General features: G+C 38.8%; 1 protein-coding gene across 4 annotated transcripts in view; it reads left to right on the top strand.

The window, feature by feature from the left end:
* SYNJ2 (synaptojanin 2) overlaps positions 1 to 24,102 on the top strand; it is a 68,717-nt gene that overhangs the window by 3,591 nt on the left and 41,024 nt on the right. For 3 of the 4 annotated variants that reach the window (XM_052672143.1, XM_052672052.1, XM_052671978.1), the window contains exons 2-4: positions 8,253 to 8,339; positions 17,171 to 17,441; positions 19,793 to 20,021. In XM_052672143.1, the coding sequence (XP_052528103.1) occupies positions 8,297 to 8,339; positions 17,171 to 17,441; positions 19,793 to 20,021 (543 nt within the window). In that variant the 5' untranslated portion in view covers positions 8,253 to 8,296. Of the gene's footprint in view, positions 1 to 8,252; positions 8,340 to 17,170; positions 17,442 to 19,792; positions 20,022 to 24,102 lie in introns of those variants that run through there. The other variant, XM_052672222.1, reaches the window with a different exon arrangement.

Here is a 24,102-nt window from a genome sequence, read left to right as displayed (position 1 = left end):
TTTAGGTCTTTTCCAACCTTAGTGATTCTATGATTCTATGATTCTAATGTGTTTGGTTGTCAGGTCCTGGGGCTTTTTATGAGTGAAGAAGGCCAACCAGGTCTACAGGAGACGGATGATATTTGTGAGAAGGGTTCTGAAAGTAGGAACATTTTAACCTGTCCTGATAAAGCCCTGTTAATGCCACAACCTGCATTGTGTTGTGTTACTGGAATTTTATGTTGTGTGATACTTTGAGAGTTCTGTTACATGCTAAATTTGTTGGTAAGAATGGGCGTGAATGTGCAGAAAAGTTATTCTGTATGTTTTTGGTCAGTTTTCACTAAGCTGTCAAAATGACAGGTCTGGTAGTACAGACCAGCACTGTGTGCACACCTTCCCTGATCCAAAACTGTATTGACAGTAAAAAGTCAATGAATTTTGGTATGGCTTCTGTTATTCCAGTCCAAACCCAGAGCAAATCCACTGTCTAAAGCCAATGTGCATGAGTAGGACTGAGAAACCAGTGTTCAATTAGCAACCTCAGGTCTTAGTAGAACCAATTGTTGAGAAGGTTATTTACAATCTCACTAATCTAAGGAATCCTTAACTTAAAATAGGCTTTTCTCTCACAGGTGTTGCTATCTTCCATCTGAATACCTGTAGCTGGAAGTGTGGAAGTGATTAAAGAATTCATATGGTCTCTTCTAAAATGTGTGTTACTGTGCTTTAGCACTCAGTGATCTCTGGAGGTTTCTTCCAACCCCTGCAATTCTGCAGCTCCATGGTGGCTACTGTAAAAGCTGGTTTCCCATGCCTTTGGAAAGTCACCTAGGGAGATAACTGTGATCATTCATGCATTGGCATCCAGCCTACTTTGTGTTAATGAATTTGCCATTTTAATTCATTTAGTTTCTCTTCCTGCCTGGTTCTGTTCCTATGTTAGAGGAAAAGGTAGTTTATCCAGTTGAGCCAGTTTAGCTCCTTTCTTCTATTTATGAAGGAAAGGACCAGAAAAGGAGGAAAAACCAGAGGCAGGTATTGTGATGGTAAATTTACAAGAACTGTGAAGAGGAAACTCCATGGCTAAGATGTCAACAGAGACAAGGTCAGTTTTGTTTTGATTGCCCTCAAGTTGTTACTGACTGCAAAACATTTCAGATAAACACAAACCCAGGGCTAGTAGGTTTGGGCTACTTTGATTTTCCATTTCTGAAATGGAGATATGAAGAATTGCATGCCCGTGGTGATGAGGAAGTAATGTGATTATGCCTTTTGCAGACTTCCATGTTCTAAATCAAAATAAATGTGTAAGTTGTACAAATATTGTAAGTTGTTCATGCAGTTTTATAGTAGCAACCTTAATCTGATACAAGTGTAGAAAGGAATAATTATGGATAGACAGTGAAGGCCTGGAAACAAATCATAGTCATTGTAAGTTATTCTTTTTTTCTTAATTACCGAGTGTCTAGTTTGCTCTTAAGCAGACATGGCATCTGAATTTTTACTAGAAGAGGTTAAGTCACTTCCTTTCCTGCTATCCAGTTTAAGTCACAAAGTGGACTGAGAATCATCCTAGAGGAAGAAATGTTATAAGAAAAAAAATTGGAAAATGCACATGTGTATGAGCACGATATCTGTAGAGGCCATGAAACTCTGCCAAACTCAGAATCAACCCTTTCAAATATATAAAGCAAAACTTTGATACTAGCTCATGGGAGATAGGATACTTTTTTCCTCTTTCGATGTATTGTAAGGGTTATGATGACAGTGTATTTTCAAAATTCAGAGTTTTAGTACTTGAAAAGTGTTTGCATGTTCAATTTCAGTAGTGGAAAAGTATTATGAGGATCTTCAACTGTCTGAGAAGACAAGAACTCATAAAATAACCAGATTCAGGTTGTAAATGAAGTCTAACTTGAGAAACTTTTGTAAAGGTCGAGGAATCAAAAATCACAGTGGGAGAACTAACTGCCTTATCACAACTCCTTTTTCTGGATAGTGAAGCAATATAAGAGTCACACAATTTTCTGTTCTAGCAGAAATTCAAGCAGCACTTTCAAAGAGAGTAGTTTTTTCCCTCTTTTTCTCATGACTGTAGGGTGGGGGGTAAGACTCTCTGCTTTGAGTTTAACAGCATGAAAGAATGTCTCCAGGAGTTCACTGAACTAGAATATCAGTAATTAACTTCTGCCATGGAAGAGAGTTACAGGAAAAATTGTCACTGGTTCAGAAGCCTTTGCTTACGTGAGAGGGAATGTAGATAGAAGTGCTGTCACTACTTTTAACGCGGTAGTTTTAACACTTTGTAGGTGAAGTGAGCTGCATACTAAAGCCATAGAGCTGCAAATATAGTTTTCTAACTTTATTATAGAAATGAAATGATGTCAATAGGAATGCTCAGCTTCTGCAATTCATCACAAAAATGTATTTTTGCAAGGGCAGGGCCAAAGGACATACAGTTACAGACAGTTAAAAACTTTTGTAAGTGGTTTGATTCTGAAACTGCCATTATTAAAAGATGTTAAAGCACCCATCAGAATGGATCCTAACTGGTCACAGTGTTTTGAAAATACCAAAATTCAGAGTTGATAAAGTGCATGCTTTGCAGATGTGTCCGGAGTTTTTTTTCTCCAGACTGTCACTCAGAGATCTGGGAGGTGAGCCTGACTGGAGTGGATGGGCACAGTTAGATGGTGGAGAAGCTCTGTGCCACCTCAGCGGCTTCAAGCGCAGGTGAAGCTGGGGCTGAGTCTGGCAGTGGGAGGAATGCGAGGCCAGATGCTACTGTGTGCACATTCACCATCTGCCATTGGATTTGTAATTCTGTCTACAAATACGTCATTGAGCGAGGCTATGGAAATAAAGCACGAGTAATTGTGCAAACATACTGTGAATGTATTACTGTATGCTACACACTATCAGAAACAGTGAGCCCAACAGCATGGCTTGTTTTACTCATATGCCTCACTATTTATGTATCTCCTCTCCTTATTGTATTTGCATTCCTAAAGCTTTTAAATAAGATACAATGTTTCATAAAATTTTCTGAGGTTTCATGGTGTTCAAACTTCTCTCGTCTGTGGATTCATACAAACCTTTTGTAGTGGAAGGAGTCTGACAGAAGCCTTGCTGATGTTGGCTGTGCTGTTTGTGTCTTTGTATGACTATATATAATATATAACATTAACCACATAAAGATGATGGTCAAGCTCCAGAGAAATGACTTAGGAACTTCTCCTTTATGTTCTTGGCTGCCTGCTGACCACAGGAGTGGCTGGTACAAACCTAGTGGTCTTCTGAGTCCATTCCTTTACTGTGAGTGAATATATCCATATCCACAGTTACAAGTATGAAAACATGATTCCTTACTGGAAAAGAATGATTCCTATTATGTAAAAAGCTGGTGGATGAACTTCTCCAGCTGCCACTTCGTCATGTTTTCAAGCAGAAAAAAACTCTTTTCTGTAGAAAGCTGGTGAATATATTGCTTAAAATTTTGAGTATCCAGATTGTCAACTGGAACTCTGACCTTCTCCCAACCCCGTATTGCATGATGTTTTTGAGGATACAGCCTGGCTTGTGTAACATCTGTGTAGCTTGAACTGGATGTGAACAGGAAGTTTTTAGCAACAAAAGGTTATGAATGTAAATGACAATACAACAAAGTGCTTCAGGTTTGTTTGAAAAAACAAGCGTTGTAAGCATGTCATTTATCTTCACTCATATAATGCCAGATGCTGGATGTATTTCTATGTTAAGATGCTAGTATATGTATTTTTATCAGATTTTTTGTATATGAAATTTGTTTAATTATATATTTGCTCTTTTGTGTAAAACTTCACACCTCTTTCACCAAAATACTAGAAAAAGCACAAATAAAGCCCCCATCACATGAATCCAACAACTCTGCAAACATGTACTTGTGTATTCTGAAGTATTTCTGCAGCTGTTAAGCAAGTATCTAAATACTTCCAGAATCAGACTTAAGAGGAGAGCCAGAATCCGTAACCCGGCCTCTCACCTTCTTGAAGAGCTCTTTCTGTGGTTTACCTGAAAGTTGAAGGTGTGTCTGCCCTTGATGTTGGACCTTGAGGTGCCTTCCTGCAGTCACTGGGCTTTTTGGGCACTACAGGGCTGGCAGCCATGGTGGTTCCTGGTGAAGTCTGGTGGTCACAATTTGAATTAAGGAAGCTGCGTGCACCTGGCCAATTGCTGCTAGACATTACATCAAATGTGCAGCTTTTGTAAGCAGGAAGCCACCCTTGGATAGTAGTATGTCTTTTTTTGCATGGCTCTGAAATATTTTCTGCTTTGAAATAGCTCACTTTTGATAGAATTTATTATAATTTGGTTTTGTTGAATTATTGCGCCCCTCTTGTTTCACAAGAGTTGAGAATTTCAGCTAACGTGCTAACCTTACATATTATTTACATCAGAAGCTTCTAAATAGTATTAAAGATCGTGAGGAATGCATGCAGTGTGCAATTCTATAAAGCTCTTACGAACACACAACACAGTTGTAATTAGTGCAGAAGGGTGGGTACTCAATTATATGTTTAGTGGAAGGATAGATTGCTAAAAAATACTACTGGGAAGCTTTAGAGGAGTTTGATAATTACTAGATGTACTCTCTGCTACCTGAAGCCATTGTTAAACACCAAACAAATGCACTGTGTGTTTGGGAAAGTCAGCTTGTTCCCCAAGAAACACAACCTCATGGTGAATTTCATCAGCTTCTGTAGCACCTCCTTTTATTAACTCTATGTATATACATATATTTTGCACCTCCTTTTATTAACTGTATGTATATACATATATTTTCCACCTTTCTTGAGAAAGAAAGGATTTTACTTGTGGGCAGAATGTAGTTACACGCCCATTCTTCATCCTAGATTTTAAAGTACACAGCACTTACAGCTTCTGCATTTCAGAGCTTTGAGAAAGCTCTTACACAATAAAAACTCGGACATGAAGAACTTTAAGTGGAAAACACGGCAATGATTGTCATGTTACTGATTAGGAAAGTGCTGTGTATTTGGATGTAGCTAGCTGTCAAATGTTTCTACTAAGATGGTATTTACAATATTATTCAATCTTGTTCTATGTGTTTTATATTCGCCCTGCATATCAGCAGTACTTTAGAATTCTGTAGTAATTTTTCCCTTTAGCTCTGCTCTTTATCCAATAGCACTTTGTTTTTTGTTTCTTTTTTTTTCAAGTTGCTTGCTTTCCAACCCTTTTGTGTCCTCACATTGCTAGCCAATAGTCTTAATATAAGGTTTGGTGGTGAGATGTCAATAAGAAATGTTGAAGGTTTGCAAATAATTATTTCTAGTAATAAGATATGAAATTGACTCAGACCCTCTGCAGTGTCCTTGTAAAGTCACACTCTGGTCATCCTTTCATTGTATCAGTTTCTTTGGGACAGCAGGTCCCTATCTCAAGCAGCATGGCATTGTCTCAGAATATAGCCGAGGAGTGCAGTGGGATAGGAGCCTGCAGTATCTATAACAGATAGATGCTTTTCCTCACAAAAATTTGGTCTCCACACACTACAATACTCTGGCCTCCCAGCTTATGTGTTCATATGGCACAGATGTGTTGGCTGGGTTTGTTTCTTCTTGGCCTGAGGAGCGAGCTGTATCCAGAGTGCATGGAACTGGTCAGGGAAGAAGCATTTTGTCCCTGCTTTGGTTTCATGAATCTAAATGTCTTCTAGAATAAGTATCAGAATCTGCTGTACGATAGAAGTTTTGGGGAAGTTGTTGTCTGGTGAGAAAGAGAGGCAGCACAGCCCAGCATCCTCCTGCAGCTTTGTGTTGGAGGTGCTCCTCAATTTTAGGTGGCTCCTTTGATTCTGAAACCCCAGGTGCTGCTGCCATGCTGGCAAATGTTCAGTCTTATGGTCTGCCCAGAAGCAAGAGTGTTCCTCTACTGCTGTTGGCAAAGCCCAGGTCTGTGCACATGGAGATGTCCCATGCCAGGAGCTGATGTCTGCTGCCACTGCCTAGGAAACTTCTGTGGCTTCTGTATGTGTTACAGATACTTCTTCTCACTGCTTCTCACTGTTAGTATTGCGCTGCTTAAGTGCTTCCAGGATGTGCCTTGCCTGCAAGTTGTAAGGTTCTGCCTCAGTCTGAGATCAGAATTTCTCCTTATTTCTGTCACTCCCTCTTTCTTTCTGAAGGTAGAATATTTAGAGTAAGAATTCTGTTTATGTTTTTTCCTTTTTTCTTTTAAATGTAACAAAAACCAAGTTCTAAGGCAGAGAAGAAAGTAAGAGGATACCAGTGTGTTGTTGCTGCTTCTTCCTAGGTACTAGAGATGATGTGAAGTGAGACATCAATTTTCTAAAATCTTTTTCTCTTAATACATGAGGAAGGCTTAACACTGTTTAGAAAGAGCTGGGGCTGTTCAGAGAAGAGAAGGCTCTGAGGTGGTCTGATGGCAGCCTTTCAATACATAAAGGGGAGCTACAGAAAGGAAGGGGACAGACTCTTTTTCAGGGTCTGTGCAATAGAATAGGGGGAAATGGCTTCATGCTTAAAGAGGGTAGATTTAGGTTAAATATAAGGAAAAAGTCGCTTGCAGTGGGGATGGTGAGGCACTTGAACAGGTTGGCTAGAGATGTGTTTGATGCCCCGTCTCTGGAGGCTCTCAAGGTGAGGGTGGATCAGGCTCTGGACAACCTGATGTAGCTGTGGTGTCCCTGTTCATTGCAGGGGAGTTGAACTGGATGGCCTTTAAAGGTCCCTTTGAACCTAAGGATTCTGTGATTTTATGATATACATACATCTATTCATATATATATATAACATTGTTATATTCTACCTAAACTTGTTTTTGTTTGTTTGTTTGTTTGTTTTTAATTTTTGCATAAGTTTGCTTTGGTGTTTTTTGTTTGGTTTTTGTTTTGAGGGGCCCAGTCCTAAACAAGTACTATAACAGAATACTTGGACTGTTGCTGCCTAGAGGTTCACATTGCCCAAAAGAAATCTCTTTATTCTTTCTATTGCTTACGTTTTATTTCATTGGTGTTTGTGGTATCAACATTTTACTGTTTTCTTGTGATTCACTCAGTGTTTGTAAGAAAGCAAAATAGATACATTGTGAAAGTCTGGTGGCAAAAATAGAATTCAGAAAAAAATTAACAATTTTTCCTTATTTGTGACAGATGCTAAAACTGAGATAAATATGTTTTGATTTTGTTCGTAAGAGTTGCCTCTTCAGCAATTTACAGGAATTGTGCAAATGGAAGAGATTCCCATGCTTCTCTCTGAGCTCCTTGCATCTTCAAGTTTATAAAGAAAAGTCTGCTTCTTTTCCTTCTGTCATCCATCGCAGGCAGCTCAGTTTGTCCTTGTTAGGCCAGAAGGTTTTAGATTCTTTTTTCAATTGCTGAAGCTTACTAGTAGCAGAAGATTTTGAAGTATTAGCTAACTTCTGAAAGTGCCATGTATCTGTTCATCCGTGGTCAAGAAGTAAATGGGCATTTGAGGGTTACTGTTTTACTCATTCAGGAGGCTGTTTGCTCCTCGTTGGGAAATACGTACCTGCTGGTTCAGGAAATTATCTTTGCATTAAGGTATCAGGGACATGTTTGACCATGTTCTGGCTTAATGCTTGTGCCCATTGGGATCAATTAATGCAGAAATACACAAGTCTAGCAACAGTATCTGATTCTCTTATTTATTTCTTTTTAAACAGCTAATTCTTTTTCTATTAAGGTATGAGCTCAGTTTCTCTTGAAATCAACATCTGATGTGTGTCTGCATTGAATTGTGTTATCTCCCTTATCTCCTATAAAAAAATCCCAATTCTGTTCAAAATTAGACTGCCAGAATCTGGAAACAGAATCCATCTCTTTTTGTATGTCAAAAAAGATAGATTGTATTTTAGCTTATGTTCAGACAATCGTGTTTGGGTTTTTCTTTTGCTGTTAGTTCGGAACAGTGAAGTTCAAATGTGCCTATACGTTCCTTTATGAATTCTGAAACTGATGTGGCATCTGCTAACACCTCCACTGTAGAACTACAGCATTACTAATGATCATATTTTCTAGAAGGGCAGAGTGCCCCTTTCTTTCTTTTCAGATGGCATGTGGAAAGGCTGTGCACTTTTGTCCCATCTCTTTTTAATGACTGTGCTCTTATAAGGTTTTAGGGCTATCTGTGTGGTTTTGCTTTCTGAATGAGATCAACAGGGGTGGATTGCTGTAGACTATAGCAATCTTAAAATTAAGGTTTGCTGTCTTTCATTTTGCTTCTCAGCTCCAGAAGAAAAGGATGCAATTAAAGGACAATATGAAAAACTCATGGATGCTTATGGCTGCTTAGGAGAGCTTCAGCTTAAATCTGGTAAGTGACTGTCTGTATGATTGAGATTATAAAAATGTCCAGACAACACTGGCATGCTGTAGTGCCAAATGGCTCAAGTTCTCCACTTAGCATGTGAAAGCTAATTGCAGTCTGTTATCTGTAGTCTGGAAAAGATCTGCTGCTTTTTTATGCTGTGCCAAAAGCATACTGTTAAGTGATAGCCCAAGAATTTTGGATTTTTTTGTTTTGTTTTGTTTTGTCTGTTTTAACTGCCTGAAGATGATAGTCTTTTTTTTTTTTTTTTTTTTCTACCACATTTCTTTAAGGCAAATTCTGTTTTCTTATTTTTTTATTTTTTATTTATGAAGGTTTGTATTTAAACAGTAAAAAATTATGATTATTTGAGACTGCAGTCCTACAGTCCTATCCTTTCTGTAATGCCCAATTGCCTTTAATTGGGAAATTGTTATGGATAAAGATTTTTAGAAGCAAGCCTTTAACTTCAGGCTTTTAACTAATATTGGTAGTAATGTAAGGAATATTTATTATCACTACTTTCAATTTTGGTACAGTTTGGGAATTTTGATTTAGCACAGGACTTGCTATTATACTGCCCACAGGAATTTTAATGGAAACAGCCTGTTTTAGGAAGAGGACTTCTATAATTGATTTGAAGGTAACAGTATTTTGCAAAGCAGAATTCACATCTACTGATGAATAGGATGCATTAAAACAAAAGCTTGATGATATTAAAGCATTGTACAGTTCCAACCCTATCTGTGCTCATTAAGGAATACAGCATAAGCTTTGCTCCCATGGTCTTCTTAATGTAAGCCTTACTTTTGACTTGAGGGGATGACAGTATTGATTTCCATACAGCTTGGTGCTTGATCAAGGAATCTGTCAAAGACAACAGTGACATGAGCACTGCCTTATTTAAATCAGTACATAAAGTGTATCTTTTTGTAGTTCACTTGCCATTTTATGGCTCTTGGAATGTGATGTGGGATTGATCAGAAGAGGTGGCTGCAATCCAAAAGATTTATGTGTCAGCATTTAAAACTCTATGTCTGTCTAGGCTCTTCAAATGAACGCGGGCTTTTTGTTTGTTGCGTTTCTTGTGGAATTAATTATGCATTTTTATAAAGATTTATATCCATTTGTTAATGCAATTAAAAATGGAGGGCTTGTGATTGTTTTTTTTCTTGGCACTTGGACCTGTTTTTCCTCATAGGAGTCTAATTAAACCTGCTGTAATAGTAAAGGAATGTGGTCAAGCTCTTCAGGTTACAGATGAGTTTCTTGTACATGATGGAAACTAAATATATCTGGTTTCATATTAAAAACTTCATATCTTTCATTAAAAGTTTCTTATCTGGCTTCATATTAGAAAGAAATTAATTTCAGCTGGGGTATAAAATACACTCAACCTTATTTTCTCCTTTTTATTTCTCTGCTCCCCGTGTCCTTACTTCTTGAACATCTGCTTCAGCGCCTGTAAAGTGTGAGGCTTTTCCTCTCTAAGCTCTATCACTGCTCCTTTGTCTTGTTCTAGTGTTAAATTACAAGTACTGGTACAGGATTTCCTTTGGAAAGCACTGTTAAAAATTTTGTTGGTAATTGGATTAAAAAAGGTTCATACTGGAGGCCAACTCCTAATTGTGATTGAGTGAAAAGTCAGGAGGGTCATGCTGTAATGGTAAGCAAAGGTAAGCAAACATTGTCTGCTGCTAAGCGTGTTTTAAAAAGCAAAGAGGATTGCCTGCCTGCTATTTCACCTGCTATTTCAGTAAAAAGGTAGCCCTTTTTTTTTCCTGTCTCATATTTTCCATTTGATGTGTAAGTATGCCTTCATCCCTTTAGCTTTCCCGTATATAAAAGATTAACACTAGAAAGGCATGCAATATAACTTTTTTTTTTTAAATATCTGCAACTGCAAACATGAGCATAATTGGCCAGCTCCTCACTGCCCATCAGTGATCAGGAGCGTCACTATTTTTTTTTGCTTACTGTTGAAAATGTGTAGATCATAAGTAATAAATTAACTGAAAATATTTTAAAAAGTGCATTCCATTGGGATATTAAAAGAGTCTATCTGTAGAGCAGAAGGGGAGATTCTTTCGAGACATGAAAAGATGTCTCTGAGCACTTTAATTAATCTGTAAATATCGTTACTTAGGAATCCAAATAAATCACATTGTATGCCTGCCAGAGTAGATCATGCTTTTCAAAAAAAAAAAAGATGAAATATGTGAAGCTGACTCACAAAGTTAATGTTTCCCATCAGTGATAACATTCACTTCTATGTACTTCTGTCTGTTAACATGACTCACTAAGTTCTGCTTTCTTTTGTGACATAGATGGCAGCAGAATGAATTGTACTGTGTTTCTGAGCTGTATCTCATCCAAGACTTTGCTACCAAAAAAGATCTTGCTGCAGCAAATACATTTTCAGCAATGAGCTGGTTTTGCAGTGTTTGGTTTAGACGTTGTGATGTCAGGAAGGAGGGTGGATATAAAGTTAGTGTTCTGACATCATCGTCATGTAGTTTACGTAGTTTAGTACAGCTGCTGTATTTAGGGAGGTGCTCGGACATCATTTGTCTGTATATACTCTTATGCTTGTACATGCAGTGTGTTTGTTTGACAGCCTAAAGGAAGAATTTTCAAAGGCAAAGAGGTCAACAAAGTACATTTCCTAATATATAATTGTGTTTAGAAGTGAAAGAACATCTTTGAGGCTAAAAACGTCATTTGAAAGACTTAATTTCTTTCTGTGATTCTGATACAGATTTCACTGGAGATATTCAGCTAGCTGCTTAGAACCAGATCATCTGCTACACTCTATTGCTAATTTTGAAGAAAGATGAGAGGCAATAATACCTTTGACTTTTTTTTTTAGTAGACTATAAAGTGAAGTAGAGCTATGTGAGGAGATAAAATGCTGTGGAAGTGGAACGTGCTGAGGGAATATGAGGAAATAGCATGAATATTGGAATGGAGAGTGATCAAAAACTGGACTGAACTCATTTTTAAAAGGTGATTTTATGTGGAATATTTAAGTTAAAAGTACAAAGTCAGAATTGAATATTGCCTTTTTTAAACAGTATCACCTAACAGGCACCTCTGAAGTCATCCCACAGAATACAGGGGAAACAACTGTCGTGAGTCAAGGAGACAGGTTAAATACAGAAACTGCAGCTCATTATAGGTGTGACGTAACAGAACTGCATTTCCTGCAGCAGGCTTGCTGAAATTCCATTAAAGTAGTTGGCTTCACAAGAGCTTTTAAAAAACAAATAGGAACAGAAGTTATTTTTGTCTTGTTTCTCTGCCAGAAAGTTCTTCCTCCTCTGCCTATCTGGTACAACTTAATGAATAGGGCATTCAGCACATATTGCTGGGAACAATGCATTTCTAACATTTCTTCTAAAGGGTTCTTTACAGACTATTGTGATGATTTATAGTTGTAATGGGGCAAAATAATGATCTCGTAAGAAACACTTCACTTTTCACTCAAATGTTTATTCAGAAAAAAAAAAAAACTGCGAGGAAATTAGAGATTTCTACATTTGTGATATTCTATTGCAGTTCTTAATGTTCTTAAATCACTTTCATAGGATGGTTTGGGTTGGTAAGGACCTTTAAGAACATCTAGTTCCAACCCCCCTGCTTTGGGCAGGGACACCTCCCTCTAGACTAGGTTGCTCAGAGCCCTATCCAGCTTGGTCTTTGAATGCTTTCAGGGAGGGGACATCCGCAGCCTCTCTGGGCTCATCTATCCAGTGTCTCACCACCCTCCCAGTAAAGATTTTCCTGCTAATATCTAGTCTAAGTGTACCCTCTTCCAATTTAAAACCATTTCCCCTCATCCTGTTGCTACCTACCTTTATAAAAAGTTCCTCCCTGGTTATCCTCTACGCCCACTCCAGGTACTGAAAGGCCACTATAAGGTCTCCCTGAAACCTTCTCTTCTCCACACTGAATAGCCCCAGCCTCCTACTTCCCTCACAGGGGAGGTGCTCCATTCCTCTGATTATCTTTGTGGCCCTCCTCTGGACCCTCTGGGTCCATGTCCTTGTGTTGGCTGGACACAGTGCTCAACATGGAGTCTCATGAGTCAGAGTAGAGGAACAGAATCACCTCCCTTGACCTGCTGGTCACACCTCTATTGATGCAACCGAGGATGCGGTTGCCCTTCTGGGCTGCAAGCGCACTTTGCTGGCTCATGTTGAATTTTTCTTCAAATGGCTGCCCCAAATCCTTCTCCTTATGGCTGCTCTCAAAGTAGAATTGTACACCACATTATTTGTGAAACTTTAGAAGAGGAAAGAAAGGAAGAAAGGAAGAAAGGAAGAAAGAAAGAAAGAAAGAAAGAAAAGACTTTCTTGTTGTGAGGGCTCAGCAAGCTGATGTGGCTATGGATACAGAATGAGGGTGAGTGCCACACCTGGAGCCCCGATCACACCATAGGAAAGAAGTTTGCTGTTTTCTGGGATGCTTTTAATCAACCTTAGTGCTGTTCCCATTTATCATTCACTTTGCAGCTGCCAGCTGAATGCAGCATACTTTCTGTTACTGCAGGGTGCACTGACATCAAGGACAAACTAGTGTAATTTTCCTCCCATTGTATCTCTACCAGTTACTTTTTTTTTGTTTTGTTTTGGTGTGTGTGTGATAACAGCTGTGGGCTCCTATTTTAAGAAATAAGACTGGACTTTGTTCTCCTATTCCAGATGTGCAAGGACCTCCAGAGAGGACATAACTTTGGTTTTGGCTTGACTGCTCATTTATTGACTTTAGGTGTTGCTTGTTTTCATGTTTTTGTTTTTTTTTAAATCCATTTAGCTATAGATGTTTTGATCAAAACAAATATAAATACTCTGAATACTGTTAAGCTTGTTTCAAAGGCAGTAGCCTCATAGTGTTCCTCATAATGCTGCTGCCAGGTGGATTTGACTGGACTGTATGATATATTTTTGTGGTGACCCGTCTAGCATGGTACTTTAAATGCTATTTGCATGGGAACAGTTTCACTGCAAATTTTAAAAAAGTAACAATATTTTTATTATAATTACAGTATTGGAAATGATAGTGAGCTGTGGTTTTGAAAAGTTAAAGCTGCAGGAACTAATGAAGTAGTTAAGGATGAAGACATTAAGGAATGTCTGCGTTTCAGCTTTCTCTATTTCATTAGCACTGTGGTATTTTCAGAGTTAGCTCAGCAAAAACAATTTTATTACAAAAAAATCCTCACTTTCTCATGCTGTGGCTTCACAAATGCCTGTACTGTCAGAAATTCTAAGTTGTGTTGAGAACAGGAGATTTTCTGTGGGGGAGGGTTTAGGAAGCCAGGAATGCAGCTTCTCACATTCTTTTGTAGGAATTGCTGTATAATAAAAATAAATTGCGGAGGAACAAAAAGAACCTCTGAGTAAATTCCTGTCAGCTAAAAATGTTATTTTTCTTCCACCAAATGAACAGTTACCAAAGGACGTAGCATCTGCAAGTCTTAGAAGTGGAGAAAGTCAATTTAAAATTTGGTTTTTATAAAAGTTGCATGTGCCAGTAACAGCAACATCTGTCCTGAGGGAAGCAGTCAAAGCAATTTCTAGCAGTGTGTTTGTGCTTGGTACATCTGTTTCCATGTTAAGTGGTTAAGTGTCAGCGACTGACAAACAAGCAGAAGTGTCCTGAGGCTGGTAATGTTAGGCTTCTGCCAAATGTGGTACTATTTGGAGATGTAACACTTATGTTTTTTTCCTTTGAATTGGCATTTTCAAGCTGAGAAAATGCCTAACTAAAAGATCAAGTGCAGGTAGCTCAGTTATCATTTCCATCACAAGCTTGATCAATATAGTAATCATTTTATTTAAAATCGTAAGCAGCCTGCATCAAAAGAGAGACGTGAGGTCGAGACAATGTGAGCAAATAGATTTGGGATTGAAAGAAGAGATTCCCAAATAAAAACTGATATTCCTGTCAATGAGGGAAACGTGGAGAAACGTGTTCTGCTGTGTATAGCTGCATAGCTTAGTGGTGAATAATTTCTTAGATTTTAACGGAGACATAATTGAGAGGTGAATAGCTGTATAATCTTTTGGTTTAATTTAAGCCTTAATTTTGTTGCGTGAGGCTCTAGGAATGTGAGGGGTTGCTCAGAGCCCTCTTGATGCTCCAAACCCTGTGGCTACATCCATGCTGTGGGTGAGGATAGGGCAGGGCACAGGCGTGAGCACTGTCATTAGGATATTGCAAGGAGACAAGAGTGGCACACCCATCAGGCAACATCAGGCAAGGATCTTCGTCACCCAGACAGCACAGAGTGCCCCAGGCACTATGGGAAAGGTTGCTGAAGACTGGGGCAGTGCTTGTACTCCTTGCCTCAGCATCTGAGCCAGCCAGCTCTCTGAACCTGTCACTAATTATTTTCTATCTCTGAAACTTGATTGATAGTAAGGCGTATATTAACAGCGTTTCTATGCACTGCTTTCAAATTGTCATGAATTGAGTTCACTCTGAGCTGATTAGTGTTGCAGAATTTTACCAAAGTCACAGAAGCTATCAGCTTTCCTGCAAGACAGCTGACCCTTGGTTCTTCTGGAGGTTGCAAATCAGAATTTAGTTGGGTATAAACTACCATGGTGATAACTGATGTCATCTTCTACTCTTAATCTTCTATAACTATTCACATTCATGTGCAAAGAATTAATAAACTTTCAAATTATAAGTATTTGTAGTCCTCCCCTACAGCGTTGTCTACAAAAGTGCAGAAAATGTGCTGTAGAACACTCAAGGAGGAGAACACAGCATACCCTTGTTACAGAAAGAAATGTGATGAACAGTTGTTTGTTTTTCTTTTTAGTAAATACCACCTACGCTGGCCTTTATGCAATACTGAAGTCAGCAGAACACAGCAGAATGAATAAAATCGTATCTCCCACCTTGTCCTGCCATCTCAGTCCCCTGTGCCTACACAAATACTGTAGCCCTGCTGAAAGCCAGCTCCAACTCCAGTTTTTGTGGCTTACTAGTGATCTGAAAGCAAGGGCTCTGCTGACATTGCAGGAGCAAGCTAGTTGTTGCAAAAGAACTTGTCTGCATTTCTGAATGCCGGGCCACTGTGGACAATTAAAGAGCAGTCCTGCTAAGTTGGTTGGGTCCTGCAATTGTAGTCACAACGACCCCAGGCAACTCTACAGACTTGGGGAGGAGTGGCTGGAAAGCTGCCTGACAGACAGGGACCTTGGTGTACTGATGGACAGTCAGCTGAATATGAGCCAGCAGTGTGCCCAGGTTGCCAAGAAGGCCAACGGCATCCTGGCTTGTATCAGGAATGGTGTGGTGAGCAGACCTAGAAAAGTAATCCTGCCCCTGTACTTGGTACTGATGAGACCTCACATCGAGTACTGTGTTCAGTTTTGGGCACCTCAGTATAGAAAGGACACTGAGATGCTGGAGCAGGTCCAAAGAAGGGCAACAAGGCTTGTGAAGGGCTTGGAGAATATGCCCTAGGAGGAGAGACTGAAGGAACTGGGGCTGTTTAGTCTGGGGGAAAGGAGGCTGAGGGGAGACCTTATTCCTCTCTTCCAATATCTGAAAGGTGAAATGGCCTCAAGTTGCACCAGGGTAAGTTTAGGTTGGATATCAGGAAACACTTCTTTACAGAAAGGCTTGTTAAGCACTGGAATAGGCTCCCTAGGGAGCTGGTTGAGTCACCATCCCTGGATGTGTTTAACATCCATTTGGATGCGGTGCTCAGGGACATGATTTAAAGGAGGGTTGTTAGAGTTAAGGTAGTATGCTTAAGTTGTGGTTGGACTTGATCTTTAAGGTCTTTTTCAACCTGAACTATTCTGATTCTAAAGTGTTTACTTTTGCTGTTTGAAACTTTGCTGTGCCAGATTGTCACCAAACTCTTAGCTAAATAGGGCCCGGTGACAGGCTATTAGCAGGTCAGCTGTTGTTTCTGCTTTAGCAGAGCAGTAAATCTTGGCTTACCTTGGCTTCTACCTTTTCTTACTAACCTTATTTAGTAGGATGACGTTGCCTCCATAAGAGGCCAATTTAAATGAATGAGTTTCTTCCAGGCAGAACCAGCATTTTCAGAACAATTGTTACGCTGCTGCTTAATTACTTTATCATTTTAGAGAGGGTGAACATTTTAGAGAGGTTGAAATTGCTCTGTGTACTAAAGAGCGTCAAAATTTATCCTTGAGTTTTGGGGCCCTTGAGTTCAGCTGCTTCATGGTCTCAGCCCCTCCACAACTGTGAGAGATAGAGTAATTTCTAACAGTGTTTGAGGGTGTCATCTAATAGTGTACACTCTGTTTTGGTGATCCAAAAGAAGTAAATCTTGAGAACTGGTAATACAGAATCTTTCTGAACAGTTGAACACAGCCAGCTTCAGCAGAAACCTTTGTAGGCTCAGTAACTTTAAAATTCTGAATTCTTTTGAAAAACCTGCAGCAAAGAATGTCCTTAATCTGACAAATGACCAGTGTTCTATCTTTCCTTGATTCAAATCCAGTGAAAAATGTATGTTCTCCGGGGGATGAAACTTGTTTTTGAGTAGTGATGTGACAGATAGCTCATTGCACTTCATGAACTAAGAGGGGGAAATTTAATCTGGTACAGAAGAGGGTGGATATGTATAAATATTGAGGATTATTATGCAATTTTACTCACTTACCTACAGTCAAAAGGAACTCAGAAATGCAAATGGACATGGATGATGTGCTTGTGGTTTGCTTTTCTTTCCTGAAGCAAAGGTGCTGTCCTCTGCTGGAGCCCTGTCAGCATTACACATGATGGAAGGAAACGAAATAGCTGTGTCCTTCTGTAACACTTCTGTAACTATCGCCTTCTAGGTAACGCTCGGCTGCACTTTCTGGTCCTGGTGACGGGCTGTACGTCGGTGGGAAAAATCCTGGACGCTGAAGTTTACAAAATTACTGCAACAGATTTCTGTCCTCTCCAGGAAGAAACAAAGGAAGAGGAGCGTGTAACTGCCTTGAGGAAAATACTGAACTCTGGGATGTTCTATTTCTCCTGGCCTAATGCAGGCTCAAACTTTGACCTGACTGTGCGAGCTCAGAAGCAGGGTGATAACCTCTATGAATCCGGTAACTGGTTCTTCTGGTTAGTACTGCATGTTTGTACCCAAGTCTACTGTCAGCCCCATCTGTATGTTACAGGTCAGACATCCTCAGCAACAAATGAACATGTGTGTTCCAGATGTGCCACCTTTCATTGTCACATCCTTTTACATGACCTGTGGCCTTAGTGAATTCATTGTAAAGCAGGGTCAAGAAAGTAACTTTCATTTAATTAAAATTAATCTGATAGTGAAATGCAATTCTAATATCTGGAAATGTCTTAAAAGCACAGCAGAAATAAGGTTTATTGTTCAAACTACAGAAATCCTCCTCTGCAAGTTACGAATAGTTTCCCCTGCAGTAATAATTTGCTTTAACATTTGTCTGACATTAACCTCTGTTTGAACTTTTCATAAATCACGTCATCTGTGCTGACATATCTTATAAGTCTTAAAAATGTATGAGTTTAGAGACTGTAGTTTAATCCTTCAATAAGTGCCCTAGTTTTTGTGTTGAAAACATCAATATTAATATGTTTGCATCTCAGTGTAAATGTTGCACAGGAGACTCCAGTGATCCATTGCTCTGCAATCCTAACTGTGCCTATAAAACAAAGTACAAGTATTTCTTGTTGAAAATATCAATTGAGTGGAAAGGAAAACGCAAGTGTTGGGTTTTATATCAGTTAGGTGGGTTCACCATAAAGACAGACTTTCTTTACAAATTCTGGCAGTGTTTATGATTTTGTTTTTTTTTGTTTGTTTTACACAGAAAGATATATAGGAAACATAGTTGTACTGGAGATAAATGAGGTTGTGGCCTCAATACGCCTTGTGGCTTGAAGTAGGTGAATATAAAATAGGCAAAACAATTCATAGTGGCTGATAAACATGAGACAGCAGTTCATTCAGTCTGAATAGCCTTTCTAGCTATTATGTTATTTCAAATTATAAAGGTTAGAGTTGCCATTTTCGCTCAGAAGGGAGATATGTAAAACTTGCTTTCGACTTTCCTAATCATGCAAAATCAGAAAAGCTCAAAAATCTCTCTAAGCATGTCAAGTCTGATACAATATACAAATGAGCTGTGTTCCAGTGTAGAAACTCTGAAGGTGGCAGTATCTCCTCATTTAAAAAAGAAATATACATATATATATGTATATAAAAAAATTTTTAAAGTAACCTTTTTTTACCTGTATCATCTTTTGAAGCTCTTGGAAAATAAGCGTTTGAACCTTCTGAATATCCTTTCCTGTTTCTGGCTAATCCAGTGGTAGCTCATGAAGGGGTTCCAATGTAGAACCCCTTCATGAACAATGTAGAACAATGAACACGTAGAACAATGATGAATGGTGACGACATCACATTTAGCACAAAAAAATGCTCCAAAGAAAATTTACCTTGAGGCATTTATGTGATATGGGAAATGTTAAAAAAGCTTCAGACAAGCTTAATTAAAAGCCATGCAACTCATTTGTTAATTGAACTGAAACAACAACAAAAAAAGTACTGGAATTTGCCTGAGTCCTCACTCAAACTACCTCTTTGAGTAGAGCTAGGAAAAGAAGGTGAAAGGGATATACCTCAAATTGTTTTGGAGTTTTTTCAGTTGCATATCAGTTAAAAAATGTAAGATTGTCTTGCCAACTATTCAGAGAGATGTTGTACTCCAGAAATATAATCCTTCAGGGTTTTTCTGTAGATGTAATAATTCTTGAAGAGATCTGCTGTGGAGCAATAAATGATCACGTGAGGGATTTTCTCTGCCTTCATCTGTGATAAAAGTCACATTTTGAAAAATGGAATGAGGAAAAGGTCACAATAGAGGAGACTAGCATCACTGCTAACCAGGCATGATAGGTTTCTTGGGTTGTTGGTCTTAAAATAAATTGAAGGTTAAAACACCCATTCTTCTAAATTTTAATAGCACTTTTTGTGACATCTCCATTGACTTACAGGTCCAGTTTCTGCTTGGAGTTTTCCTGAAAATCTTGCTGGGATTTAAAATGGACCTTCATCCTGTAGCGTTTGTTAAGGTCTAGGCAGCACTGTTCAAAAAGTAATTAGTTTAACAGCACTGTAATTTAAGAAAAATACTGCTCAATATTTATGTATTTCTTGAGCTAGAAGAAGCAACATTTGCACCTGAATTTATAAGCCAGAGGGGCAGAGTGTATGTGACAGTAGCATACTATTAAAATTTGAGATGCTTTTTTCTACCATGTTAGTACACAAGGATTTTCTCCTGATATTTCTTCATTTTAGATAAGGTGAAACTGCAACAGAAAAGAGGTCACAAAATATAAATTGCTTAAATTAGTGATTGTTGAGTGATGGGATCCATGCCTGCCTTACTTTATTGAGTAACAGTTCTGTATGTTGTTGAACTTTGCAGGAACCAGCTATTGCATGTTCCCTTCAAACACTACCAGGTGAACTGTTCAGACTGGTTGCTGAAAGTGATCTGTGGTGTAGTGGATATTCGCACTGTTTATGCTTCCCACAAGAAGGCAAAAGCCTGCCTTATCTCTCGGATCAGCTGTGAGCGAGCTGCTGGTGCCCGGTTTCACATTCGAGGGGTCAATGATGATGGACATGTGTCTAACTTTGTTGAGACAGAGCAGGTAAGTGAATGTATCTGATAGCCTTGAATAATTCAGTCGCCTACTGTAACTGGGGCAGAGTTTTCAAGAATTAAAGGAGTTCAGCAAGTTTTTTCAATGAATATTTAAATATTACTCCACGACGGATCTATTTATTCTTTCTCAGCCGTTACATGTTTCTTTACAATCCTTTTTTTTTTTTTTTTTTTTGCATTTCTGTTTTTTTCCATACTTTTGATTATTTTTTTTTTTCCTGAATGTGAAAGTCATGGCCATTTGATATTGTGGTGAAGTACAGACATTGGTTTTTGAAAGACACGGTGTGCTAATTCGTGTGAAACCAGCATGTTTAACAAGAAGGTATTTAATTGCATGCAGCTTACTTAGCATTAGTCATGAGGCCTGTGTACAAGTATTAAACAAAAGGATGTTTTAAAATCTATTTCAGAATAAATATTGTTTTCTTAATGCATTCTGCATATGTTTTAAAGCAATCTTAAAGTCATCGTAATTACCATACCAGATAACTACTTTGAGTTATTATAAAGCAAAAGTCTGTATACTTTCTTTCTTTCACTCTTTTAAAGTACCTCTGGTAGTCCCCACTGCCAGGTTTCCTGGAACAGCCATGGAAAGTTTCCTGCACTATAGTGCCATAAATAGTACTGCACTGAAGTAAAAGGATTCTGTTAGGGATGCTGCAAGTGATTTTCAGCTGATGTTTGCTTCTGGCTCTTGACAAAGACTCCTAGAAATAGGAGAATAGGAGAAAATAAATTTCTCTAAATGCATGTATTGGCATGTAAAGTTACTCCTACTTGCTCTGAATTGTAGTCATCTCTTTCTGCAGTAAGTTTTTCAGCTTTAAATGAAGGTGAATTACTAATTTCCTGACTCACAGGGCCTATGCCTCATTCACAGTGAGGACATTTATAAAAGGGTAGATATTAAGATTATTGCTGTACTATGGTGAAGAGGAACTCCTACTGCTGAAATATATCATACTAGTCAGAAGGAAACTGTCTAGCAAAGGAACTGTGGTCACTAGTAGTCAAGTCATCTTTGAGTAGTAAAGAGAACAAAGCAAAAACACAATCTTCTCACATTTAGGCAAATTCCAGTGCAACTCATTTTGGAAGAGACTTTACATGCCCCTTTGCTTTATGGGGCTTTCTCTCCAGTGAGAGACAGATAATACAGCTTTTGTAAATATGTAGTAGAAACCTTATTTCCAATTGATGCTGAGAGGAAATACACGAGTGAAGTACATTCAACAGGCTCATTTGATTGACACAGCAGAGCAAAATAACAGCCTGTTGGTTTTACTGTGCTTGCTACTTTGAAAATTAAGAAAAAGCATTGGACCCTGAAGAATCTGAAATCTTTACCAGCTGAAATGAGTGCTTTCCTTGTTGAATCAAAACTGAAATTACTAGGAGTCAGAAATATCATACTTAAAATACAGAAATGGATGTCTCTATTAGTGGAATAGATATATGGGCTGGTAGTAGTTCTCACAAAGAACAAGGATCCATTCATAAAACTTACTTGTTTTCAGTGTCTTTTGGACATCTTTGTAAAATAATGTATGTAGCATAGTATGTTTATCTGTATGTACATATGCATCTCTATATTTATATTCAGGTACAATGAAAATAGATTACTTAGATGATTTTCAGAAGGGAAGACTGGTGACACTCCTGTGCATGACATAGTTCAGTTTCTAGCTTTGCCTTCACCTTTTGCAGAAGATTTATAGCTGTAAGACTATGCTTGACTACTCAAGATGGTGTCCCACCTCACAAGCATCTATCCTTGAGCACTGTATTTCCTCGTGACATTGGCATTGTGTGAGTGTTGCAACTTACTCAGTTCTGTCAATTATGTTACCCCACTGCATGTTGTAGGCATACATTCTGACACCTGTTTGCCTAAAATCCAGCAATCCTTTAAGATGTTGCCTTGATGTTACACCTTTAAGCTCTTCCCCTGATTCTGCTTAAGTACACATGTAGAGCTACCTTAGATGTGACAGTACTGCATTGCTTAGCTGAAGAGCCTGGAGGAGTCACAAACTGGTATTACCTGGTCTTCCTGTGATGTTTAATCCCCCTGAAATTCTCATAACGTGCACAATATTGCACACATAACTTTCTGCTCAGTGGTCAAAGTTCTTATTTGGGATGTGGATGGCTCTTTGCTATATCTCTTTTTTTCCCAGTTTGCCTACATTTTTCATAGCCTGGCCTAGGGGGCTGAAGCACATCTGCTGTGTAGACAAACTGAGAGTTGGGATTGCTCAGCCTGAAGCTGACTGTGCTGGTTGTGCAGCCTTTCACTACCTAAAGGGGGCTTACTAGAAAGCTTTATCAAAGCCTTTGGATAATGACTTTAAGCTGAAAAAGATTAGATTAGACTTAAGGAAGAAATTATTCACTCAGAGCATGTGAGGCACTGGAACAGGTTGTCCAGAGGATCTGTGAATTCCCCATCCCTGGAAGTGTTCAAGGTCTGGTTGGATGGGGCCGTGTGCAATCTGACCTAGTGGTTCCCGTTGCAGTGAGGTTGGAACTTTAAGGTCCTTTCCAACCCAAACTGTTCTGTGATTTTAAGTTATGCTTATTGGATTGTAGAATCACAGAATGGCTTGGATTGGAAGGAACCTTAAATATCATCCAGAACCAACCTTCTGATGCACTAGATCAGACTGCCCAGGACCCAGTCCAATTTGGCCTTTTACTGCAGTGCTTGGACCTCTAAATTCAGCCTGTGAATCCTCTGCTAGTAATTCTCTTTTGTACCTCTGATTCACAGAAACTGCAAGTCAGATCCTGCAGCATGTACAACTTTCTAGAAAGCTTGTCAGTGCATTGAGTAATGCAGTTAGGTCTGCTCACTGAAAAGTGGAATTTTCCTCTAGAACTTGGAAAAAGAAAGAAGGACATATGCCATTTTATGTAATGACTTGGTCTACTCTTTTAGTTGAGTGCCTTCTCATGAGCATTCATGCAAAGTTACTCATGATTTGAAGAGTATTCTCTTGCTGAAACACAAAGGAAATGTTAGAAGGTTGTCAGCTTTCTTTCAAATTGGTCTCACATTCATGGCTCTACAGTTAGCAGTTGTCTAATTATAGGGAATACTTCTGCTGTTCTGCTCACTGGTTGGGTCAAAAGTTACTCTTCTATTTAATTATATGTTTGGAGTAGATTTTGTTGCAAATTATTAGCATGAGAAATAAGATTGCCTTTGCATCTCAGCAGAAAGCCTGGGGATTGGCTCTTGGTGAACTGCAAAACAGCAGTTGGTTACTAATGCTTCCCTTGGCTTGGGCCAGGGCAAGTTCTTCGCAGGAGCTGCTGTGCTTTGTTCTGGTATCCAGGGGTTGCTGTGAAGTGGGAGGGCTGAAGCTTTTGATAGTTTTGCAATAGGTTAAGCAAAAGAGCAAGAGTAAAATAGTCGCAGGGCAACAGGCTCAAGTAGGTTGAAAATTATAACAAGAACTTGCAATTTTAAAGGATTATGTTTTTGTTTTTAAAGAAGAAAAGAAGTTTGCTGTTGCTAATGGTGATAAACACTAGTTCTACCAAAATGAGCATCCTAAAAAAGCAGAACTGGGCTAACCACTGAGATGCCTGAGATCCAGTTCAAGCTGGCATCCACTTACTGTTAGGAAGGAAGAGTCCAAGAAAAAACTCTCTCTTACTTTCATAGTAGACTACTGACTAATCTCCTATGAGGTAATATCTTGGCTGAATAACATTTTGTTTCCATTTGCTGCAGCCTTTCTGGTTTAATGGCATGCTTGCTCTGTGCTTTCATGGATAAGTAGCACCCTAGGATTTTGAAAAGCCAGGACTTTTCCCCCCTTGATAGGAGTTGCTTCTAACATTTTTCTGTTTTTAGAAGAGGGAGAAACATTTAGTTTTATCTCCAGGCAGCTCTTTTATGCATGGATGGTATGCTTGTTTCTCCCACTGTGCTAGCCTTGTGGCATTTTAGCTCTGCAATGAGTCATTTTTGTGGGCTCACTGAACTGCTGTGACTCATGGTGTTTGAGAAGAAGTGGGGAAAAGTTAAATATCTCATTTACTTTTGCTTT

Source organism: Tympanuchus pallidicinctus, unplaced genomic scaffold (assembly GCF_026119805.1).
Source record: "Tympanuchus pallidicinctus isolate F22 unplaced genomic scaffold, pur_lepc_1.0 scaffold1, whole genome shotgun sequence".
Lineage (NCBI taxonomy): Eukaryota > Metazoa > Chordata > Aves > Galliformes > Phasianidae > Tympanuchus > Tympanuchus pallidicinctus.
The sequence above is the reverse complement of the archived record's forward strand: the minus strand, read 5'-3'. Positions and strand labels throughout refer to the sequence as shown.